Source organism: Natator depressus, chromosome 3 (genome assembly GCF_965152275.1).
Source record: "Natator depressus isolate rNatDep1 chromosome 3, rNatDep2.hap1, whole genome shotgun sequence".
In the NCBI taxonomy this organism is placed as follows: domain Eukaryota; kingdom Metazoa; phylum Chordata; order Testudines; family Cheloniidae; genus Natator; species Natator depressus.
In genome coordinates this window covers 123,966,827-123,991,802 of record NC_134236.1, presented here as the reverse complement: position 1 = coordinate 123,991,802, position 24,976 = coordinate 123,966,827, and the positions used below count along the sequence as shown (strand labels likewise).

At 39.3% G+C, this 24,976-nt stretch overlaps 1 protein-coding gene across 8 annotated transcripts in view; it reads right to left on the bottom strand.

Annotated features, from left to right (window-relative positions):
* QKI (QKI, KH domain containing RNA binding) overlaps nt 1-24,976 on the bottom strand; it is a 310,838-nt gene that overhangs the window by 13,527 nt on the left and 272,335 nt on the right. For all 8 annotated transcript variants that reach the window (XR_012638857.1, XR_012638859.1, XR_012638858.1 and 5 more), the window contains one exon: nt 2,563-2,650. Coding sequence is in view for 5 of the 8 variants with exons in the window: in XM_074948735.1 (XP_074804836.1) it covers nt 2,563-2,650 (88 nt within the window). In the remaining 3 variants the exon portion in view is untranslated. The remainder of the gene's footprint in view (nt 1-2,562; nt 2,651-24,976) is intronic.

Below are 24,976 nucleotides of genomic sequence, written 5' to 3'. Positions count from 1 at the left end.
AGGTTTAAACTCAAATGAAATAAGCTACTCAAACCAATATAAGAGTATCCAAAAAGGGATTGCATCAGTTTAACTAAACTGGTTTAATGGCTGGTTTATTAAAAAATTCAAACCAAAATAATACAATGTGTGAAATAAATCCAATTTAGGCCTGGTCTACACACCGTATAACTATGTTGGTTGGGAGTGTGATTTTTTGTTTTGTTTTGCCAGCTTATACCAGTAAAAACCTAGGCTGTGCCAAGACTGCCACTTCCAGTGCTAAAACTTTTGTCGTTCAGGGGTGTGAAAAGTTTTAGCACTGAAAAGCGCCAGTAAAGACAGCATTTTATCGCCGGGCGCATGTTATTTATTTATTTACATCTTTAATTTTTTAAATCGCCAGGAGAGCTCTTCTCCGGCGATAAAGCACGTCTACACTGCCCACATCACTACTGTGGCCGTGCTGTAAGGTGGGCAGTGTAGATATACCTCTAGCGTGAACACCAGTTATACCAGTATAGCTTATGCCCTTCCCAAACGAAAATAATCCATATTGGTATAAGCACTTTCACATCAGTAAAACTGCAACTCCACTAAGGCTACGTCTACACTACAGAATGTGTGTATGCTGGCACAGCCCTCTAGTGCGACAAAATGTACTACAACAGAAACTTTTTCTGCCAGAAGGACCAACGCCTCCCCGAACAATGTTAGCTATGCTGATTGAAGCACTCTTACATCAACACAGTTGCATCTACATGGGGTTTTGTCCCCATAGCAGTGTTGGTGAGGGTTGGTTTTTTCCCCCCACATCTGATAAATATAGCTATGCTGGAGTAAGTTTTAAGTTTAGACTAGAACCTGGGGAGTCATATTGCTTTAATTATACCTTTATATAGTTAAATCAGTACAACCTTTGTGAGTAGACTAGGCCTTATTTCAGTGCACGTGTGTTAACCAACCTTTGTTAAACCTGTGTAAGTTTATGTTTTGAAAAAGCCTACAATCCACGGATATCAAGTGACTGAAACCTGAGTGACAGGGCCAGGTTTTTTAGTCACAATTTTCAAAACTGTGCTTTGTTTTTATTAAGACAAATTTAACTCAAATGCCAGAATAAGCAGTAAGAAGAAAAGCTCTTTTGTTAAAGATTAACTACTCTGCTCCTTTGATTATGGAAAACTTTCACCACCACAAAATCTGGGTCCTTCAAGACAGGCTTCCAGTAAAGGAAGATTTGACATTCCTGACAGATTTTAAGGAAGAGAAAAAAAGCAGGTCCCTCTCCTACCCCAAGCCTTTAAAGATTTTTTAAAAAAATCCAAAAGCAGAAAAAAAGGCATAAATCCAGTTCTTCTCTCTCTTCAGGTTACCTTTATCAGATGGCATCTGAAGATGTTAAAGTGGCTAAATCTAATTGGTATTACATCTCTCATTGGTTTGTTTTGCACATAACCATCATTCACTATAAACTGTTACAGAAGTGCACATGTAGAGGACAATTTTTGCAAATATCAGTATGCCCTTAGTGAAAAGGTTCACATGACTGCTTACATTTGACACCTGTATCAGTGAGAGTAAAGGTCTGCAAATGATTTTAAAAATTTGAATTTTCACTAATAAGCTTTTACGTTCTAACATGGAGAAAAGAGTTTATACCATAAAGAATAGCAGGCACATCGCATGTACTCTGATAACCAAGTGCATGCCATTCAGCTTAAAGTATAAAACTGTACATACATGCATGCTCAAATCAATCTAATGGAAGAAGAATTGTTACAAAAGGGCTCATTACACCACTGATCTCTGTGAACTTGCATGTGAAATCAGTTGATGAATCACTGGAAAAACATAACATTGGGGAAACATGCAAGCAAGATGACAGGAAGGAATATAATACAGAAAATGTTATTCACATTATCTTGAACTGTTACATTCCCTTAAATCTCTCTAAAAAAGGTGAAAAGGAATCTATCCTCTTTTACACATGGCAAGAAATAAAAAACTAAATTATGAGGAATACCATAGCTTCTATAGTTTACAAACTATAAAAGAGCTGGTCTACACTGAAAAGTCACATCAATATAGCTCTCTCTCTCTCTCTCATGGGTCTGAAAAATCCACCTCCCTGACAGATGTCGTTAAGCCAACCTAACCCCTAATGAAGTCAGTGCCAGGATGATGGAAAAATTCTTTTGTGAACCTAGCCTACCACCTCTCAGGGAGATGGAATACCTGTAGCGATGGGACAACCCATCCTGTCGCTGTAGTACGTGTCTATACTGAATTGCTACATCTGCGCCACTGTAGCGTTTTAAGTGTAGACAGCCTAAAAAGCTTGCTTTTAGGGCTGAACTTTGATCAGAGTTAAAAAATAAAAACTTATTTAAAAATGTTTCAATTCAGACATACTGAAAGAAAAAAAAATCAAAATGTCTTGAATTTGCAACAGTGCTAAGTACACTGTCTCAGTCTCTTCAAAAGATATGCAACTGTGCATTTGCCAAAAGGAGAAAGGTTGGGAAACAAAACCTGTGGTGACTACTCTCCTACCGGCCCCTAGGATTTTGTCATGCTTACGTGATTTGATGTTGGCGTCTCTGTAGGTGCCATTCAGAATTGCAAGTTCCATTAGCTGCATCTTTTTAAGGCTGTCTTCTCCCTCTGCCTGCATATGAAAAGTAGGAAAGAAAGTTAGACTAACATTTTATTTTATCAGCCAAACCTGTGCCTAGGACTTAAGAGAGAGGGAAAAAAGACTTTTCTCCGAGTCTGAATGCATGGAAACACTTATTTATATTACACATAAACCTCATGGGAACATTAGTGTATTATTAACCTCCATGGATCTGAAAGTATTAAAATTGTTTAATTGCTGGATGATCATATAAAAGTGAATTATAAAAAGTAATAAATGACAAAAGCAGAGCTAAAGTTAAAATCGCCTTTCACACACAGATTTAAAGATTTTAAATGAAGAGGCACTAACGTCCAAATACTTGTAGAAGATATTTGGTTGGTGGACTAAATGACAGAAAATGCAATTAAAAAATAATTGGGGCTTAGATTAATGTGTTTTATTATGCCAGATATTGAATATTACATAAAAAGATATAATTTGGGCAGCTATTCTGAACATGAAATCTACAACTGTTGAAAGTCAACATTCACGTCCACAAACAGCTTCTAATTCTGAACTAAGATAGGCCAAATTCAGCCAAATAAAGGTAAGTTGGTGGGTAAAGTTAAAGGTAAGTTGGTGTAAGTTTCCTGAAATTCAGCAGTGAGTGATGTAAATGCTGATGCAAACTGGTCACAAAACAAAAATAAGTAGTATAACTTGTAATCATTTTGTATTCCTAATGAATGCCAAACCTGTGCAATTTACAAGCTAGGGGTCAGGAAGATGAATGTTCTAGAAAGTGACTAACAAGAGATTGTATAATAATAAAGCAGCCTCACCTCCTCCAAATTAGGCCTCACTCCTGCAAAACATTTAAACACATACTTAACTAAGTATGTGGGTAATTCCACTAAAGTCAATGCGAATTGTTTTGCTGGGTCAAGGCCTTAATCTAAGCACCAAACCCAAAACTCCATGACTAACATCAGCCGTGGCGAAAAAGGGCACAATACTTACTGATTTCAAATAAAAATTATACCTGTTTATACTAGATCTGGAATTTCATTCCCACAGAATACCTAATCATTTTAAATTGAGTTCATTTTGTACAGTCACTAAAAATGATGAATAGGTAGGTGAAAATTACATTTTATTGCCACATACACACATTTTCTGATTAAGGACACCTGTGTTATTCACACCATTTATGTTACTGTTGGAATTTGGCTGAGTCTAGATCCCCCCCCCCCCCAATATGTATCCCACTGTCAACAATAATACTGTCAATTCTCATTAAAAAGTAAATGAAGGAAAAAGAGAACTGAGTTTCGATACTTGTATAACTCAAAAGCAGTAAGTAAAACTGGTACTGTTTCACGTGTTTTATTCTAAAAAGTTGTATTTTGATATCCTGAAGAGGCCTTTACTACATTCAGTCTAGTTTCCAATGTGTTAAAACATTTTATGATCCAGTATCAAACCACTAAAGTTATCACATAATAGCTCCAGCATCTTTCTTTCAGTACCTTGCTGCTGGTCTAAAGGTAATGGAACAGCTGCTCATTTAAGTTAGTTTTTTCACTTGCTAAGCAAAAATAGTTCTTTTGTCTAATTTGCAATTTCCCAATATTAATGTCACACACTTCCATTAGCAGAAATACTGCTATTTTCTTAACTTGCATTCCACTATCCAGATACCAAAATAACATTTATTGGAGATTAAAAAGACTTGTATACTTGGTTATAATACCACGCCAGGTCACCACTATATAATTTAACAGTGTTACAATTACTACTACACATGATGCTCTCTAAGGGATTTAAAGCTGGATGGAAAATTGGCAATCTAAAGTGCCAGCCTGAACATGTGTTGTCCTCAAGAAAAGTTCACTAAATTTGTGTTTGGGGAATTTTTAAAAAAAGTCACCTATAAAAATATATTTTTGTAGATATTTAGGTCAAAATTTTAAAAAAGTGATTCGTGACTCTGGGTGCTTTAATACTGGGGTGCCCAACTGAGAGTCATTTTAAAGGGGTCTGTTTTTCAGAAAGTACTGCTCACCTACACTCAAAAACAGGCCCCTTTAAGGTGACTCAAGTTAGGTGTCCAAAATCAGAGGCATCCAAAATTGCCAGTGACTGTTTAAAATCTTGGGAAGAGTTCATGGAAAGGAAAGGTACCTTTTTCTATTTCCTTTCTTCTTACCTACCTGCCCCAAATGGACTAGTTAATGAATTAAAATGAACCATTATTGCATATTTCCAGTAACTACTATTCATAACTATGTTACAATATGGCAATAATTCCATTCATATTTTGTGATCAACTTAGAAAGGAAAGGAGCATGTCTACCTACAGGAGTTCCAAAATTTTAGGTACATCTTTCACGCTGATTTAAGGAAAAAATAACTGTAAATATTTTATTCCAAACGCAAAGGAAGAACATATTTAACAAATTATGAAGAGACAAAGTCAAGAGAAAGATAGGATTATGAATATGCAGACAAAGTATACCTATTATACCACGAAGAATGTGTTCTGACATAATAAAATCCAAAAAAAAGTTTGCTAACAAAATAATTTGATGCAACTGTTAGAGAGTTCAAGACTATATAAACTTTACATTTTCATAACTTTTGAAAATTCACTAATGATCTCATTCAAGTACTTTCATCATCCCAACCACAAAATAGGCTATATACACAGTATCCATACATGTAAACATACTATATAAAACTTCTGTTCTTGGTAAAATATTCAGAATAAGCTAAACCTATAAGAGTTATAGGTTCCTTCTGATATACTGTGATTACTGTCTGGTGGCATACACAGATTTTAGACTAGTCTAACACTAATATTTCTGGAAAAGTAAATGCTTTGTCAATTACCTCTAACTGCAAATTGTACCATTAAATGCAGTCCCAGGCTTCACTCAGTCCTCATATTAATTGAAATTATACTTTTCAGAATAGTCATTATGCTATCCCTTATCTAGTATGCTATCCCTTATCTAGAATTTTCAAATAGGCTTAGTGTTAAGAAAGTTGTCTAGCTCTAAAAAAACAGGAACTGAATTCCATTTTATCACTGCTGGTAAATTGGTCAGAATACATGTAAGAAGCTAATTACGATGCACTAAACTGAAAAAGAACTTACATTAGTCTTTTTTCTACTGTTACTTATGGTAGCACTATAACTGACCACATCATTATGCATTATATATTATGGTATTTAACTTCATATTTTCTATTTTACTTTATTAATAAGCAGACACTTCTTTATGATTTTTCATTTTAGTACCAATCTATATTTTTGATAAAGGCTTTCAGTCTTAGTAAATATCTGGAACATCAACAAGAATCTAGCTTTTCTCTGAAGCAATGTGCAACACTGCTATCAATGAAATGCGAAAGACCAAGCATAGTACCATTAATTATTACCAGAACTTGAGTTTCTTCCAAAATCAGCTTAGGGAATTGATCTGAGAGTTATTAATATGTCTGTGTAGGTGACAAATCTTACATTAAACTCCCTGGAAGAGTTCAATCAACTCCTAGGCGCTGAATATACTTGAACCATGATGAAAACCTTGCTAATATAACTGATCATAGCATAGCAGACTTCCAAGGAAGAGAAGGTGTGGAGAAAAACAATACATAGCTGCTTAAGCAACAAGCTTTAAATAAAATCATTAGCATCTCCTTGGATCTGTAACACGTTTTTATATAGATCGGTGAGTTTCCTATAGTAAGAGGCAACTATTTAGAATTTATACAAAGTGCATTTAAAGGTAATACTGTACCTTCAGCCCCCCAAAACAGACATGACTGTCAACTGTTCATTCTCGGCCTTCTCTGCAGTACTACTTAACAGTTCTTCATCTAATTTTATACAGCCTCAAGATCACTTTTTATAAATTTCTGCTTCAAAAGAAGGTGATATGTCTACTTCACTGTTTTAGGATCTGGAACTTGGAATGCCATATCAGCAGCTTTTCCCAGTTTTAGTTTGGATTTTTGAGCAGTATATTATGTACAAAAGAAAAACACCTGAAAAAAAACTTCAGAAGTGCTAATCACATGGGCATGATTCCAACTCTTCCCAGAAGATGGCACTGTTTATTACATAATGCTATCACCTCTAGGCATAGGTGGTTATCTTGTCACTGTATTGCTCCACCTGTATTGGTTAATAACTTGTATCTGATTATGCATTGAGTAACTTGTCACAGTTGCTTGCCACCTCTTTTCAAACTGCCAAGTACAAAAGTGTTCAGGGCCATTTTGTGCGCCCACACATCCTGTACTATCAAATCCTCCACTCCGGTTTCATTGGCCCTTATTCTTCAGCTGCCAGAGACTAGTTTTAGCGACACAGAATGCAGAAACAGGCATGTGCTGCTGCTGTTGTTTGACCTGTCCTCTCTTCACAGCTGACAGCTGATCAAATGAGACACACTGACGCAATCTATTTTAGCTCCGGGCATTTCTGCAGGCACTCTCTGCTGAAGCAAAGAGGGGTTGCATCAAGGCTACAAAGGCAATCTCTAAAGAGACAGAATGCTACCTGTTCAGTATCTACAACAAAGCCCAGTCATTTGTACTGAGAAGAAACTGCTTTAAGCAAACATCAATAAGATTACTTAAAGTCAGATTTGCATTGCTTAGTTTAAACTCAAGTGATTCACTCAAGCCTTTCATCCTCTTAATTCTTCAATGCTTCCCTTGTATTTCTCAGGTACAATATAACATACAGATTAAGTAATAAAACAGTTTGGTACCTCCCTGTTGAAACATCACTTTGCAATGGGAACATTCAACACTTCTTACTGAATGTAAAAGGCTGAAGGAATATAGGTAGGAATTCCTAATAAGGTACAATGTATATTGAGAGAAAGTATACTGTATGCCCTGATTACATTTTGCAACAATTTCTCACTGATGCTAACAGTAGTTCAGCTGCACCTGTGGTAGCAATGTCAGGAGCTACCAATGGCGTTTTAAGCAATGTGCCATCTAACTCTCAGCAGAGCAGGACTAATGGGCACGGTGCTTAAAATTCTAGCAACAGCTGGCTGCCCATCTATAACACGGCTCCCAAAATTACTAGTATCTGTAGAGCTGGTGTTAGAGACTGCTCGAAACTTTTTGCATAATTTCTGTTGTGAATACAATCATAATTTTTATGTTATTGCATCCATCCAAGTTTAGAATTCTTGCCTCTTGGGTAGAAAAGGACTGGAAAGAGGAGTTTTATGAATTATGGCTATTGATGCTATATTACCACCCCTCTCTAATCAGTATTAAACAATAAATGTCCATGAGAGCAAATAGATACTCCTAATGAGATTTTTAAAAGAAACATTTATAAAAATTAAAAACAACAACAACTGACCACCACTAAACCTTATTGTCAAGATTAAGCTGTTTTAGGAGCCTAAGTCTCAGGTTTGAAATACCCAGTCACCTTGGGATCACACGTTCAAAACTGTCGCTTCATCTTGTTTAGGTAGATAAACTGAGAACTACACAAATACATGTGTTTATCTGTATAATGGACATCCACTGAGATCCATACATGAATAGATATATGGGTAGGGCTGAAAAGGAAAAAAAGGAATATTGAAGGAAATGTGCAGTAAGTACATTAATTCCAGTGAGGTACGAAGAAATATTCAAATACAGTACATTAAAAAAAGTACCACCTTTCACATTAAATATGTTCTACCCCACACAGTTAAGGTAAGGTAAGGGCTTTCAACATGTATTTACTGTTAATGTACCTTATACCGGTTCCTGGAAGAAGTGGATCATCTGATTTTGCTCATGCAACATTACATCTACTAAATGAGTTTGCTAAAGCAACACAGTCAACCTTTGAAAGGTAGTGGAGGAGAGGGATGAGGTTAAGCATTTATTTTTGGTATATTGTGTGGGTTTCAATTATACTGCCATTATTTTAAACCCTCAGATGGTCTAAGGTATTTAAAACAATTATTTAAAACCCAGCAATATACTAAAACTAATGGCATTTACCTTGGACTCCATCCCATCCATTAAACTGAATTCATGGTTCAAGAGATTTCTATCTGGGGTATAAAGTCACACTGCATAAGAACTAATGATCTAATACTTTGGGAGATTTGAAGAAAAAGAGAATTAGTTTCAAACTAAATGATTTGCTTTCATTCACAGATCCTAGCAAGTGCTCCCCTTCATGGCCTTATTCTAGGACTACTGTGAGGAGAATCCAAGCCAGTGTGCTCTGGGGTGTGAAACATCTAGACACTTAGCAGGCTGTAGCAGTTTTTACCTTTGGCCTCTCTGGCACACTTCCTGGGCATTGACTACCAGTATGATACCCTTTTCAGAAATGGGGCTTCTCAGCCCACCTGCCCTAAGCTTCTAGGACCAGCACCAACCTCAAGATATCCGAAGTTACTTAACACGCGCTCTCAGAACTTCATCCCAAATATGGGAAGCTTCTGGTTACAGTTTAACACGCTATGTATCATACAAAACAAACATCTTAAAATGCAGTATCTCTCCAGCTCACCCTTCCCTTGTGAGTTCTTGGGATCCATCTGTGTCCAGCAAGGCAGAGAGTCCCCCGTCTCATACAGACGGTTACATGTTGCATGGTCTCTTCTTCATAGAGTCCCTTACATCATTTCTGTGACCCTGCTCTCTCCTGCTCTTCCTCTTCCGGTCTCATTCTGTTGTGTTTTTCTTTATTTAAATACCTCCTGGTAACCTGGCCTCTTTTGTTCTATTCCAGGAAAGTTTAAACTGCTCCAACCTTCCCTGCTCTCATCAGCTGAACTGGTTTTTCTAAGGAAGCCCTTGCTCTTTAGCATAACCTTTGTAAGGTCTAAGTGCTACCATCAACCTCAACTATTTCCCATTGTAATTTCCCATTGATGCGTACTTGTCACAGGATCTGTCAGCAATGGTGGACAGACACAGACAGACACTCATGACACAGCAGTTTTCCTTAATTCAACTATATAATATCAACCAGAATTCATAAGTTGTACAGACATAGCCCCAATTCATCAGTAACTAAATCTCTTATCCTTGGTGTTTGGGTTCAGTATGTGTTTTCAAAGGTGGCGCATGTTTTGTAATGCAATTTGCAGATCATCATAAAGTATAAAAAAGCCATTATGCACTCACTCTACACATCCAAGGGCTTCCCCCCCAGACCTGAAAAAGCTCTGTGTAGCTCGAAAGCTTGTAACTTCTACCACAGAAGTTGGTCCAATAAAACACATCATCTCACATACCTTGTCTCTCTCACCCATGCATTCACATAAGCTTTCTCCGCAAGACAACTTCTTTGAAAAAAATGTGACACTACGATTATTTTTTGAATAAAATGTATCTCTTTGTACGTCACACATTACTGCATCTCAGCTGGATATTTGTGCATGCAGCTGAGCTGCAGGAAGGCTGCAGACATTTGCCTGCAGTTCCACCTTTCTGCCGCATGCAGCCATGAGAGCATCAACCCCACACACCTCGGCAACCTCACGGATCCAGAAACCTTCCCCCCAAATCTCCATGGAGACCCAGTAACCCTGAAGCCCTTGGCACTCAGCCCAGGTATCTCAGGATCCACCCCACTACGAGCTGTCTCCCAGACATCTCCACCCAGCTTCTTCCAACACGTTAGTCTCTCCAGTCACCCTTCGCCACCCATCCAGCAACCTCTTCCACCTACAACTATTACGTTTTGTGCAACTCCATGTCCTTCCTCACCACTGCTTGAGACAGGGTGTGTTGACTATACAATAAATTTATGAATATGCAAAGCAGTGCACTAAATAACTTACATAAATGTCACATGTAATCGCAAACTTGCCAGCTGTGGAGAACAAGTATTACTAAGAATGAAAAAGTGCTGCACTTTTTCCTGGAATAAAAAAATCATTCAAACCCTGTATCTGCACAGTAATGTTACTTTTATACCACCACTTTTTACATATCCGTGTAAAGAGGATACGCCCCCCCCCCCCCCAAAAAAAGTGGGGAAGCAGCTCTTCAAAATGCCTTTCTGTGCCATATTCACATATCTGAGCAATTCACTGAATATGTGCTGCAGACAATGCCAACTGTTGATTTTTTTCAGAAATATCATTAAGCTCAGTTAAAATGTAATATCTGCAGGGAATAGTTTCTAATGCTGAGCTTATTTTTCTTATCCAATGGGCCCCTCCGGCCCAAAGGGGTCTGTCAGCCTATACCTTTTTCTGCATGCTGCCTTAACTCTGGCCCCCTACTACTACAGTGGACTAACAACTGCAGCTTCATAGGCCAGCACTATGAAGCTCTTTTTGACACAACATGCTGTGGAATGCTTTTTTCTAGCTGACAAAGAAAAATGTTCCACTGCAATTCACTTGTAGATCAGTAAGTATTTCAAACATACTATGCACCAGTCAAACATCCTTTACACATGAATGTTTCCATTCAGGGGCAAAAACCTTCCATTCATAATTTATAAAGAAATAACCTCACACAGTACTACAGATTCCTAGACATGCACGTGGTTGTTTTTTTTTACACTCAGATTTCAGCCATGAATATGGGACTTGTAAAAAATTATGGGCTAAAAGCTATTGGAACTACTGAAGCGAAAGTATACATGTCTAAAATTCATTGTACACTTTGAAGGACTACTGCCTTTGCTTGTACTGCTTCAAAGTTTTTATTGCGCTATCTCAGTTTTCTAGAGTCTCTAAGCACTGAAATCTTAAGTAACAGTCAATAAAATAGGAAATAGGATATGCCAGTAAGACTTGAGAAAAGGTCTCTTTTTGAAGACCTGAATTTGAGTACATCAGAAGATTAGTTTAGTTAGTACATTGATTCAATTTACTATACAACATCAAATTTCAGCATGGTTATCTTTTATTTTCGGCTGTTTGATTTATTGTAAGAAAATTTTACCCTCTATTTTATTTAATTTAAAAAAATAGCACACTTTTCAACTTCAATTTTCATTATTTTCATGTACACAAAAAACAACTTTGGAAGGCAAACCAAGACTTGCCACCATGCACTGGTTTCTAGATCCAGAACATAAACATTTCTCCAGAGGAGTGATTTATCATGGGGACTTCAACATGTATTGGTTACAATTAAATAAAGTAAATGTGTTGCTGACAGGAGAGAGAGGAAACAGTCCTCAGTAAGGCCTTGTCTACATTAGAAAGGGTTTGCCAGTAGAGGAGACTCATTTTACACCGGCAGGTGTTCTTTTGAGGGTATAGTTTATATGAGTTCTTTTGCTGATATAGTGTATACCAGTTCCCTGAATCTCATGGTGCTTCCCCAAACACCTTTGAAGCTCAAAGTAAAATAAATGAACACTACACGTCTAAGCACTGTTAGAGAAACCCAGAGTACCATAAGCAGAACTGTGGTGTTTAATAGGTGCATGGGATGGGCTCAGTTATTTCTCAATTTCCTTTTCAACACTGATACAGACTACTATGCCTAGGCAGACAGGCAAAGATAAATTAGCATCATTATTTCTTCTGGGCAACACAGCCTGCTTATCTTCTTCAAAGCAAGCTCTCAGTTCAAATGATATGCAAAGACGACTGCTATTTCACTTGACAAATTCATTGGTCATAATGTTAAAGATACACCAGGGGAAAAAAGGCAGCATATCTTCTTACATTTCCCATCACCTTATCTGACATAGTCCCATTTAATCATGATACTTGGACTAGGAGCAACATTTTCAAGAGTCCTTTTTTTTGTTTCTGCAACAAGTAAAGCAAGATAAGGTACAGAAAAACAGTGTGAAGCACATTTTTATAAGCTGAGCTGAAATACAGCAACATTGGAACCTAGGGCCATTAACTGCTCTAATCCGAAGAGAATGAATTCTGGAGGAAAAAAAAAATCACCTACAGCATTCTCTGTGACCTTAAGGAGATTTGTTCTGTACTGGCACTCCTTTAGCATGTTGCAGAAAATTAAGGGATCATCTTCAAATTGGTAGGAATAGAAGTTTGGCCCTTCATGCTAAAGATATTCTTTTTCCAGCAGTATATCATTCTATAACTTGCTCTGTAACTCACTAAAGCGTCAGAATAGACCAATCTCCTTCTCCCACCTGTAACTCTTCAGTGAGAGAGAGAAAGTGCGCACCTGTGTGTTAAAGGACCTTATACTAAAAACTCAGAACAAGATGCATGTTTCATAGCACACAGAGTAACTTAAAAACTGGAGGAAAAAAATCTGCTTACACTGTGCCTACTAACAATGTTTTCATAAAAACGATCATCCCAAATCCTTTTAATGAAGAGCCAAATTAGATAACCAGCATTAATATGATCTATAATATCTACCTACTTATCAAGAGCACTGCTAGAAATCTCTGAAGTTAAACCTCGGTTCTGACTTATATGGAGGTTACTTACCTGTAACTGTGTGATACTGAGCTGTGTGATACTTATGTGTGTTCCACATGTGGGTACGTATGTGCTTCATGCACTTGAGACCACAGATTAGCGGCAAGTAGTGTCCACTGGACCGCACCTGCGCATTGCTCCCTTTCTGCTCTGTACCAAGGCTATAAAGGGAAAGTGCAGACTGATGCCTCTGAAGTTCCTCTTCTTACTGCAAATTAAATAAGATCCAAAGTAGAGGGGAAGGAGGGCAGGTAAAGAACACAGCTGGGGACAGAGAATATCTGAGATATCAGAGATATCCAATTAGACAGACTCTGGACAGACAGCACTTGTCCTCATAATCACTCGGCTATAGCAATAAATAACCTCGTTTTCCTAATTGGTTTTCCTCTTTGCGGATAGAACACCAAAGCTGTCTGACGATGAGGTTTTGGAAAGAATACTGGTAAATGAATAGGTTGATGCACGTGAAACTGAGAAATTACCTTGGGGATGTATTTTGGGTGAAGGCGAAGGGAAACATTCTTAGGGAATGTGGTGTATGACAGGTCAGCCATGCGTGCTTCCAGTTCATTCACCCTTCCGGAAGATGTGACAGCTAATAAGAAGGTGACTTTCATGGAATGGTGGGACACAGAACATGTGGCCAGCGGTTCAAAGGGTGGTCTGGTAAATACTGATAGTATGAGGTTGAGGTCCCACTGCAGTGTAGGTTTCAGCACCAATGGGAAGGTCCTAACTAGACTAATAAAAACACTAAAATACCAAGAACTCAAACTATGCACAAATATATTTAGATTCTGAAAAGAGACAATGCGAAGAGTGCTTCAAACACAGAGGATTCTGACCCACGCCATAAAGCAAGAAGGAACTAGAAAGGTGTTGGTCTGTGCTGACCCTTTTGCCCTCAGTATTGAGCATGAGGGAAGCAACTTCACAGACGCAGACCAATGGACATTACTTGCTAGAAATCTCTAGTCTCAGGCACATGGAGCACATACAAACCCGTGTGTGGAAAAAATAGGCACCAGCATTAAAAGAACAACTCAAAGAGGAAGTTACTCAAATTGTGCAGTAACAATGGATCTTTGAAAGGTGTCCCCCTGAGGGTGGCTTCACTGTAGATGTATCTGCACCTCTAATCAGAGAATTTAGGTAGCAGTGTCCGTTCGGCCTGCGCATGCGCCCTCCTTCCCCTTGTAGTCTCCTTTGAGATTATCTAGTGCTGAGCAGGCGAACTACCCTCAGTTTTTTCTCTACCGCAGAGCCCCTTCCTGAGAACTCCTGAGTAGAGGGGAGGAGGGTAGGATGTGGAGCACCCATTGGGAGGGGAGGGGAGAGGGGGACATCTCGAAGAACCATCATTACAGCACAAGGTGAGTAACTTCCTCGTCTTCAAGTACTGTCCCTATGGGTGCTCTGCTGTAGGTGACTCCACAGTCATTTCCCCATGGAAGGCTGGGGCTTTAGCATAGAGTCGTCAATAACAGATAGTACTGTGGAGTTGAAGATGGCACCATGGCTGAGTCTCAAGTAATCGCGTGGTATTCCACAAAAGTATGGGCAGAGGCCCAAGTTGCTGCCCAGCAGATTTCTGAGATGGGGACATCTTTAACAAACACCGTTGAGGCAGAAAACAATCTTATGCAGTGCACGAGGATTTCTGATGGGGGCAGCAGGTTATTCATGGTAACAGTGGTTAATGCAACTAGAGACCCATTTGGAGAGTCTTTGAGCTGTTATTACAGAGCCTTTGGATCTTTCTGTGAATGAAAGGAAGAGTTTAGGAGACTTCCTAATGTCCTTAGTCCTGTCCAAATAGAATGCTGGGCTCTAACATGAACACATGAACTGCCTCCCTGTTGTCACAATGTAGTTTTGGGAAAAAGGAGGGGAGACGAAGGAGGTTACTTTGGGGAGGAATTTTGGGTGTGGCCTTAGGGTGACTGTCTTAAAAAAAAGACCGTGAACAGTGAGTGTGCCATCAGCATCGCTGTTTCCCCTATTTGCATACTGAGGTAATAGCTACTAGAAATACTGTCTTCATGCACAGGTGTAGGAAGGTACAAGTGGCATAGATTCAAATGGTGGACTAGTTAGGATTTTCCTAAATTCCTAATTTCCAGATTGAGATTCCACATAGGAGTAGGTAGTCTAATTAGCAGGAAGAGGCTTCCCATGCCCTTGAGGAATCTGCATGTTGTTGGATGGGTGAATACTGAGCATTCATCCACCTGATGGTGTAAGGCCGTTACTGCCACTACATGTACTTTAAGTGAGCTCAGAGAGAGACCAGTGCTTCTGAGGTCCAGAATATAGTCTAGGATCAAAAGGAGGGAAGATGTTGGAACCACTTGTGTGGAATTGCACCAATTTTGGAGTAGTTTCCATTTTTGCAGGTAAGTGTGACAAGTCGATGATTTCCTACTGCGCAGTAATACTTTTCACCTCCTTGGAGCATTTGCTCTCTAAGTGTTGGAAACATGAAGGAGACAAGCCTGTAGACTGGAGGATTTGTCCATCATTTTGGGAGAGCAAGTGAGGAATGGGTCAAAGATGAATTGGGAGACATACTGCCAGCTGTGCAAGGTATGGATACCACACTTGCCTTGGTCAGGAGGGGGCAATCAGTATGACTTTTGCTTTCTCTTGCCATACCCTTATTAGGACCTTTGACATCAGAGGGAAAGGAGAAAAGGGGTATAGCAGCTCCTTGCCCCATTGAAAGATGAGAGTGTCCCTTAGAAACTGTTTCCCCAGTCCGGCTCTGGAGTAGTAGCAGAGACATTTCTTGTTCCTGTAAGTAGCAAACAGGTCTATTGCTGGGGTTCCCCATAGGTCGAATATGCCATGAAGCACTGCTGGATTTATCACCCATTCGTGGTCATATGAGAAATTCTGACAGATGGTCTGCTGTCACATTTTGTATCACTGGCAGGTGTGGCTGAAATGAGCACATCGTGGCAGGACGCACCAATTCCAAAGTTTCAGTGATTTCGTGCAAAGAGAGGGTGATCTGGCACCCTCTTGACGATTTATGTAAAACATGCATGCTATACTGTTTGTCATGACTTTCATTTGAGTATCTCTGATGAGAGGGAGAAAGTGTATGCAGGCATTTCTGATGGCTCTTAGCTCCAAAAGATTGATGTGGGAGACCACTAGCCAGGGACTTTGCAGTCATTTAGGTGGGCTCCCCAACCTATTAGAGAGGCATCTGTTGTTAGAATCAGTATTGGTGCGGGTTGCGTGAACGGGATTGCCTGCACGGACATTGGACGGTTCTTTCCATCAGTCCAGGGAGTGTTTGGCCCCAGAGGGCATCAACAGGGGCCTTGTTTAACCTGTCCCTGTTCAGAGAGTAGACAGATCTGAGCCATATCTGTAAACATCTCATGTACCATCGGGTGTGTGGGGGCACAAATATACATGCAGCCATGTGCCCAAGAAGTTGGAGACAATTCCTGGCCAGTGTTTGTGGGCTGGCCTGGACTGTCTCTATGAGACTCAACTGGGTGCTGAATCTATGCAATGGGAAGAACGCTTATGCTTGCACTGTATCAAGTTTGGCCCCAACAAACTCCAGACACTGTAGTGGGATCAAGGTTGATTTCTGAGTATTGAGCTGCAGACCCAGTGGCACAAATATGGGCATGGTCCTCTGGGTGGCTCATAGGGCATCTTTGAAGGAATGAGTCTTGAAAAGGTAGTCGTCCAGGTTTGGGTAAATTATAATACTTGATGTTCGTAGATGTGCTGCTATGATGAAGAGGAAGTTGGAGAATACCCTGGGGGCAGACAAGAGGCCTAATGGGAGCACTCCGTACTGATGAAGGTCCTGCCCAAACATAAATCAGAGGGGTTCTGTGGGATGGTCGGATTGAAATGTGGAAGAAAGAATCTTGTAGGTTGAAGGCCAAGAACCAATCTCCTTGCTCCAGAGATGGAAAAATGGCTACTAGTGCAACCATCTTGAAATTTTGTGCCTTCATATATCTGTTTAGAATCCATAGATCAAGCATGGGTCTCCAACCTCTGTTTCTCTTGGGGATCAGGAAATATCTGGAATAAAAACTCATGCCTCTGAGGTGAGTACAGACTGCTTCTATGGCACGTAGGCATAATAGGTGATCTACTTCCTGATGTAATAGTCTCTCGTAATAAGGGTCTCTGAAGAGGCACAGGGAGGGAGGGTGGGTAGAGACATGGATGGAGTAACCCTTTGGAGATAATCTCCAAGACCCATTTGTCGGAAGCAATGTTCTCCCAGCTCATGAGGAAGAGTCCAGTGACTCTTGTAGCAGCTGTTGTTGCTGCAAAGGAATGGCTGTTCGGGGCCTTGACCAAGGCATCAAAACTGATGCTTTGATGATGAGGGTTGAGACGCTGAGGATTGGAAAGCTGATTATTTCCGTTTTTGCAGCCTGGGTCTCTTACGTGTGGCTCATAATACTGCTGCACCGGGAGGGAACTGGGGTTCTTGGGATCTGTGAGGTTGCGAACTGAATTTCCTTTTCTTTCCCAGTGTGTAGATTCCTAGAGAGCGTAGTGTGGCTCTATGATGTTTTAAGTTGTGGACTGATGCATCCATCTTGTCAACAAAGAGTTTGGATCCTTCAAACAGGAGGTTCTCAATCATTATCTGCATTTCCTTTAGCAACTCCAACAGGTGTAACCAGGATGCCCAACTCATCACCACCACTGTCGAGACTGAGTGGGCTGCTGTATCTGTGGCATCCAGTGCAGTCTGTAGTGCTGTTCTGGTGACCAAATGGCCCTCTTGGATGATGGCCTGAAATTGCTCCTTTTGTGTGTCTGGCAAGATGTCAATAGAGTTTGCAATAGTTCATGTAGTCATATTTAGCCATTAGGGTTTGGTAGTTTGACACCCTGAATTGTTAAGGTGCTGACGAGTATGCCTTACTCCCAAACAGGTTGAGCCTCTCACTCTCTGCCACAGGGGGTCGATTTGGTGTGTGGTTGCTTCCCTTCCACGCTAACAGCATCCGCTGCAATAGCATTGGGCTGAGGATTCATGAAGAGAAAGTCTGCCTCTTTGGGGGGAGGCACGATATACTTTTTGTCGGCCTTTTTGCATGTTTGGGCAATAGAGGCTAGTGTCTGCCAGATGACCTTGGCAGGGTCTAAAAGCGCCTTGTTGACCGGGAGGGCAATACTTGGAGGAAGAGATGTGTAGTATGTCCAACAATTTGTGGTGAGTCTTTCACCTCCTCCAGGGAAATTTGCAGCGCATCAGCCACCCTCTTAGTGAGATCTTGGAAAATCATCAACTAACCATGTAGGAGGGGGCATTATTGCCTCGTCCAGTGAGGAGGAAATGTTCAGCGGTGGAGTGGTTTTCACCTTTAGTCTGGCCTCCTGCTCCTCAAAAGTTTCTTCCTAGGGCTCTGGATACAGAGGCCACAGGGGAACATCTGGTGGGATCCCTTTACGAAACACTAGAAGACCAAGAAGTGTGAGATCTGTAAGCTGCCCTTGGATCCCAATACAGCCATGGGGGAGGGAGGAAGATGTGTGTGTGTGTGAGGGGGGTCTGGGGGAGGACATGCCTGGTGGCACCCATGAGTGACGATACCAGGAAGACTGGGGATCAGAGCATGGGTGTAGCTGAGGAGATCCCAGATGCTGTAATGGTGAGTTATGGTGTGAGAGCAGAGAGAAACTGTTGCCCTGGTCACGGTCTGACTCCCTGCTGGAACATGATGGGGCTGACAGGGTGGCTGGAGGCGAGTGCCCCGGTGCCATTGGTGATTCTGGGGACCAAGACATGCTCGGTACTGGAGCTCTGGTACAGGGTAGTGGGGACTCCGGTTCCTCTGCGATCATAAAGGTCTCTCGAGAAGCAGAACTCCAGCAGTACCCTTACTGCAATTGATACCTTCAGGGATTGCAGATGCTGACTCGTCGGCACTGATGGTATCTTATGGGAGGTGCATTTCGATGAGGTCTGTTTTGAAGCGCTCAGTGCAGAGGATGTTTTTCTTGGTACTGATTTTGCAGAGACGGTACTGTCTCTGCTCTTGTTTTTGGCAGGTGGTGCTGTCACTTCAGAGCCTATGCCCCTTGAGTTTTTAGGCTTTATAGAGGCGCTCGCACCTGGGGGTCCCTATTTATTCTGGGTATTGTGTCTTGGAGCAATCGGTGCTGAGGTGTACCGAGGATCTCCTCTGGCTGGTCAAGAGCTTGGTTTGGGGGCTTGCCGCCCTTTTTCTAGAGGCTTTGTAGGGAGAGTCAGCTGACTTTCTCAGTGATTCTCCCTCTCTGGAGGTAGATGGCTCCAGGGACTACCTTCATCCTAGAGAGGACTCAGGACTGGGGTCAGATGCCAGTTTAAGGACACCCTCCATGCGGGGGAGTGTTAGCTTTCAGCTGTTGGCAGAAGGTGCACTTCTGTGGAATATGTCCCTCTCTAAGAGTGTCCATCTGTCACGGGAATTGCCATCTCTGCAGGAGAGGCACTTTTTGAAGCCAGGGGAGCTCGGCATGCCCCTATGGGGGTGATCCCACACAAAGGTGTGGAAAAATGGGTTGAAAGAAAAACAAATTTTTTAAATGAAAAATGGAAGCTCTAAAATTACTACAAAAGGAATGGTAACTCTTAAGAAAAACTATAAACTAAACCCTATCAAATATAAAAAGAGGTAAATAAGTAAGTAAACTGGACTACTACTTGTGCCATCTTGGGAAAAGGAACTGCTGAGAAGGAACTGAAGGCGGTTTGCCCGTGCAATGCAAGGTAGCTGTGAGGCAGACCATGAGGGAGGGAAGGTGCATGTGAGTGCCAAACGGACACTGCTACCTAAATTCTCTCAGTAGCAGCGCAGATACAGCTACAGTGGAGCACCCATAGGGGGACTACTTGAAGAAGGTTTATTTAGCTAAGGGTTTATAAATCTTTTTTCTTTTCTGAATGTACGGAGTGCTTTAAAATGAAGGATGAACTAATAACCAGATTCAATGAGGTATCATACCAACTACACAAAGGTACAGGGTGCAAGCTTTTCCACATACAACTCTGCCAGCGCAGTCCAGATACCACAATGATGTGTGTGGTATAAGAATCTGAATACAATAGAAATCAAGCCTGACCTGTGCAACACAAATGATGTTATTCCAGTCTTGGGCGTCTTTTGAACAACTGTATAGAGATAGCACCATGAGAAAAAAATGGGAACTCAGATTAATTCAAAACACACATTTAACCTAACCTAAAATTAAAAAGTAACCCAACTCCACCACCTGCTTGCAAAGAAGAAGTTCATTTTACAAAAAAAAAAAAAAAAGTAACCAATTAAAAGGGTGGTTTGTTCAAAAAAATTTTTGATGGCACAATACAGTTAAATATTTGCAGATAGGTCAATTCTGATCTCACTGCCACATGCATTTTTCTTTTTTTAATCAACTCAAAAATTTACTATTAAGGGAACAGGTGTATCTGCACTGACAGATGAATCTGCCCCTTGGTACAGCAAGGCCAAGAATGCAGTTAACAAACCAACATAATTTTTCAGTTCATTTTTTCTAAACTAGCATTTTGATGCAAACATTTCATACTCTACTGCTGTATATCTTAGAGTGAATTTTGATGCTTTCCTCTGTGCTGGTGTTTTAGTACATTAATAGTCTCTGATTCCCAACATGGAACTGGAATATGACAAAGTTTTCAAAGCTGTACTGTAGCTCCTATTGGGTGGCAAAAGTTACATATATTTTTTTATCTTTTTCCACAAAAAGGGCAAGAGATATTTTATTCCAGATGCAGATTAACTAATCTTGAAAGAAAATGACAATTCTGTATCACTACAGAAACAAGACAAAACTAGCTGCTGGTGATGGAGAAAGGAAAGATTAGTGCTCTGAATTAATAAATCTATTTCAAAATACATGCTTCCTTTCTAATATTTTTCATTACATGTATTATTTAAGATTGCATGTTGCCACCTGGGATTGAATATTGTTAGTGAAAATAAGATACATTTTCACCTCCAGCAGGATATGTTTTAATTTTGAATTTGGTAGCACTGACTTAATTAGGATAAGTTTTTTTATGGTAATATATTAACACACACATTATGGAATACTGAAATTTTAGGAAAGATATGATGAAGTATGTCAATATTTGGAGGCCATCTGTCTTATGTAACAGCACCGCATATTGTCTGTCCTCTCAGTTACAGTTGCTATCATGTAGGCTACATGGACTGCAAAAGGTAAGTGGGGATGAGGAAGGGTGGGAGGAAATATGACATGAGAATTTAAAACATGAATAGTTGGAATAAATGTATTTTCCTCCTGTCCAAAATTATTTGGGAAAAATTTTAACCTTTTAAAATATGTAATGGTGGAATTCTATACTTTTGTTGAGATTGCCCTTCTTTTTCCACATGCATTTTCCAAGGCAAGAAGATACGTAGCAGCATAACAGACAAAGTGAAAATGTAATATATCTTGATATCTCTAAATCTTTATGTAGATTCTACCTTTTTGAGGGAACCTTCATTCAGACAGGGGTATTTTTGTTCAGTATGTGCAGGCACAAAAAGTATATGACTGGTTCAAATCCTAAATTTCTGTCTCGGTTGGGGTCAATGTAAGAATTTGAAAGATGAAAGAGACCTCCGACTCTCAACACACGAACCTTAAATAATTCAAAAACCTTATTAAAATGTGAAAAGTACTTAATTCATGTTTACTTCCCGGTTCATAGAAGACCATGAGCATTCTGCCTCTGCAATACTTTACTGAACAGATACATGATATGTACATTTTGCTACTACCCAATTTAAATAGCATAAATCTGTTACTGTTAAAAAAATCAAAATAAACTGTTATATAGAATATTGTAAATGTGTGTGTCCTATTTGTCTTCAGCGTTTTGCTGCTCTGTAACAGTTTATGAATATCAGAATGAGATGATGGTACTATTTCAGCTGGCTAGTCACAGCTCATCTTACAGCTGGCTAAGACCTGCATTCACTCAGTTTAAAAATACAGAGTACTGAATAAAGGAATTGCGTGCACTCTCTTTAGAGGACAAATATGCCAATCGTATGACCTTCTATTTGAAGGCTCAAGCTGCTCAAGGCACTGTGTTGTCAGGGAGAAGGCTTTCTTTGCTATTTATTGAGCTTTCTTTTCAGCTCCTAACAGACTAGCCAATGATTATTTTCCAGAGAAAGTAGTGTGAACTCAGAACTGCCTAGCTCAGGCTGTAAACAAAGGGCCTTAGAAGAGCACTCCTTGAAAGAGCTAGATGACTGCACACTCATGTGACCAGCTAACTACATTCGGTTATTTTTAAATGGAGCTGTAATCTGTGGCTAGGTTGTCAGCAAGTAACCCTTTGCAACACCAAAATGAAAAACTAATATTCCTTATGTGGTGAATTTTCCTACTTAGGCTGTGTGGCTGTCTCTAAGCAGTAATGTATATTATGATTGTTTTTACTAGGTTAAAATGTTAGCTAAATAAAAGTTCAGGTTGTGATGAATTGGAAAAGTCAAGAAATTCAGTTAACATTGAAAACTAAATCACGTCACACAAAAAGAGCCAGAGTAAAATATGGATGCCTTTTCTGCCAGTTTGAATCACAACTTTAAAGTTGTTTCTATATAACTTTGGTATTAAATATAATTAGAGGAAAGTTCTGACAAATCTATCTAAAAGACCCATTTGAAACTAAATGTATTTACACTAGATTTTTTTTAAAATGTTTACTATGAATGCTATATTGGACATCTCTAATAAAAACAAATGTATAATTACTAGAGATTAATGGATGATCAGTAAATCATTACAAAGCAGTAATTTCCATAAGCAGTAGTTATTTTTCAAAATTTAATATATTTCACTGGTTTATAATTCCCCAGTACCAAAAATGATTAAATCATTCTTATGCATCACTTGACAGACTTATTTTAGTAAGAAAGTCAGACTTAAATATACCTTATTGTATAATGTGTCACTCATTTTAGACACATTATTTCAAACACTTATAAGCTTTCTGTTCTCACTGAACAGAAGAAAGACTGTGGAAAGAGACAGGATACTAGTGCTAAGTGAGTCAAGGAAAGTAGACAGAGAAAGAAAGGCAGGAAAACTGAAAACTATGGTAAGTGAACAGGTGACCAATGGAAGAGTGAATATTATTGTGATGTCACTATGTTTATTGCTATGTATAAAAAGACATGCAACATACATCTGCATGTTGGAATCAGTAGTTCCAGGGGGAAGGGCATGAATGTGTAGAGAAACAGGGGCAATAAAGCTGTTTTACAAATAGACACTAAAGCAGAGCTGATGGTAGTCAGAATTTCAGATATAGATGTTGGGGAAAGATGTGTACATAGTCAAGGTTGAAATTAAGGTTACAAACAACAGAGGCAAATAAGAAGTCTGAATTGATAATTGAGCTAGAAGAGACAGAGCTGTGCTTAAGGATGCTCCTCCAGCGTAATAGAACTAGACATCCTTTCGATAAAAGAAACAACCTATGGTTGAAATTCACTTGGTGAGGCAAGTCTTTTATAGATAGAGGATGGACTATAAGTACTCCACAGAGATTCAAACAATGTGCAGTTGAGAATCATTAGCACAGAAGTTGTAGACAAGGTTTAAGACAGACATTTATTGAAATGAAGAAAGAAAAGAACAGTGGAGTAAAAATTTGAACCTTATGGAACAACACAAAGAAGAATTCTAGGATGCAAGTGTAGAAAATGGGAGTTTTCATACGTGGGAATGACAGGAATTTTAGATCTCTTTACAGCACTTTAGAGAGACACATTCAGATTTAAGCTTAAAGCAATTCCCAAGCAATTTAGGCTAAAACCAAAATAAGGGCAGAATTTGGCTTATTGTATATTAAAGCATGTTTAATATTATAACTAGTAATCCAAAGAACCTTAATATTTTCTTTTCCTAAACTAAGTTATAAAAATGTAAATGTGTATGTTGTGTGTTTAACTTTCCAATATTTAAGGAACATGGAAAAGTTTTAAAGAATCTCTGGTTTTAACTGTGTACTTCCTCAGCTGCATAAACTATGGAAGTATCAACTATTTAGTGAAAGAGTAACAATCCCACACAGGTATTTAACATCATTAATGTGAATTTAAAATTTTACATGATGCCATATATACAACAGGATAATTCTACTAACGTCAATGGAAATGTCACACTACACACATGCAGAAATGAAATGATTTATGAATTTTTAACTTTTATTTTTATTTTAATTTGGTTTACTGGACTAGAAACAAATCATCAGTGAAGGGAAGCCACTTGGAAAATTTCAACTTGCGAGGTATGGACATTTTAAAATTACATCTATATAAAGAGAATCATCTTTCTAGAGCAAAAAAAGGTTTATACATTTAACACTCCTATAACTTAAATATGGATGAATCTTTTGGCCATGATGGACCATGGAACAAAAAAATTTTTAATCCAAGAAAAGTATTTTTCTCGAAGTGTGAATATGTGAAAGATTAAGTCAAATGGAAATCTCAAATTTAAGTTTAAATACAACATTTGCTATAACCTGAATGTATAATATGGTAAAATTGGAGGTGCTCTGTTCTATTTGTTCTTGCCAACTTCTGTTTTACTCTATTCACAGCTCTGTAGTTACAGTTTGTTATGTCGGGGAAGGGTCTGATCAACCGCTATAGAAAAATAAATGGCAGCTAAGTATATACATTTTAAGTAACGTACTCATGTTTTCACGTTGCATACATATGAACTATACAGCTATTGAAAACACCTTCTAGTTTGGCTATCCTGTCCCCTTCCATACTTTCTATGAAGTCCAAGACCATTAATTTGCACTGTAATGAAATTTCTACTGTTCAGAACTTTGGTTAATATGAGATAGAGCAAGGATAAGTAGTACCAGACATCAGCATTTTTCCAGGATTAGAGA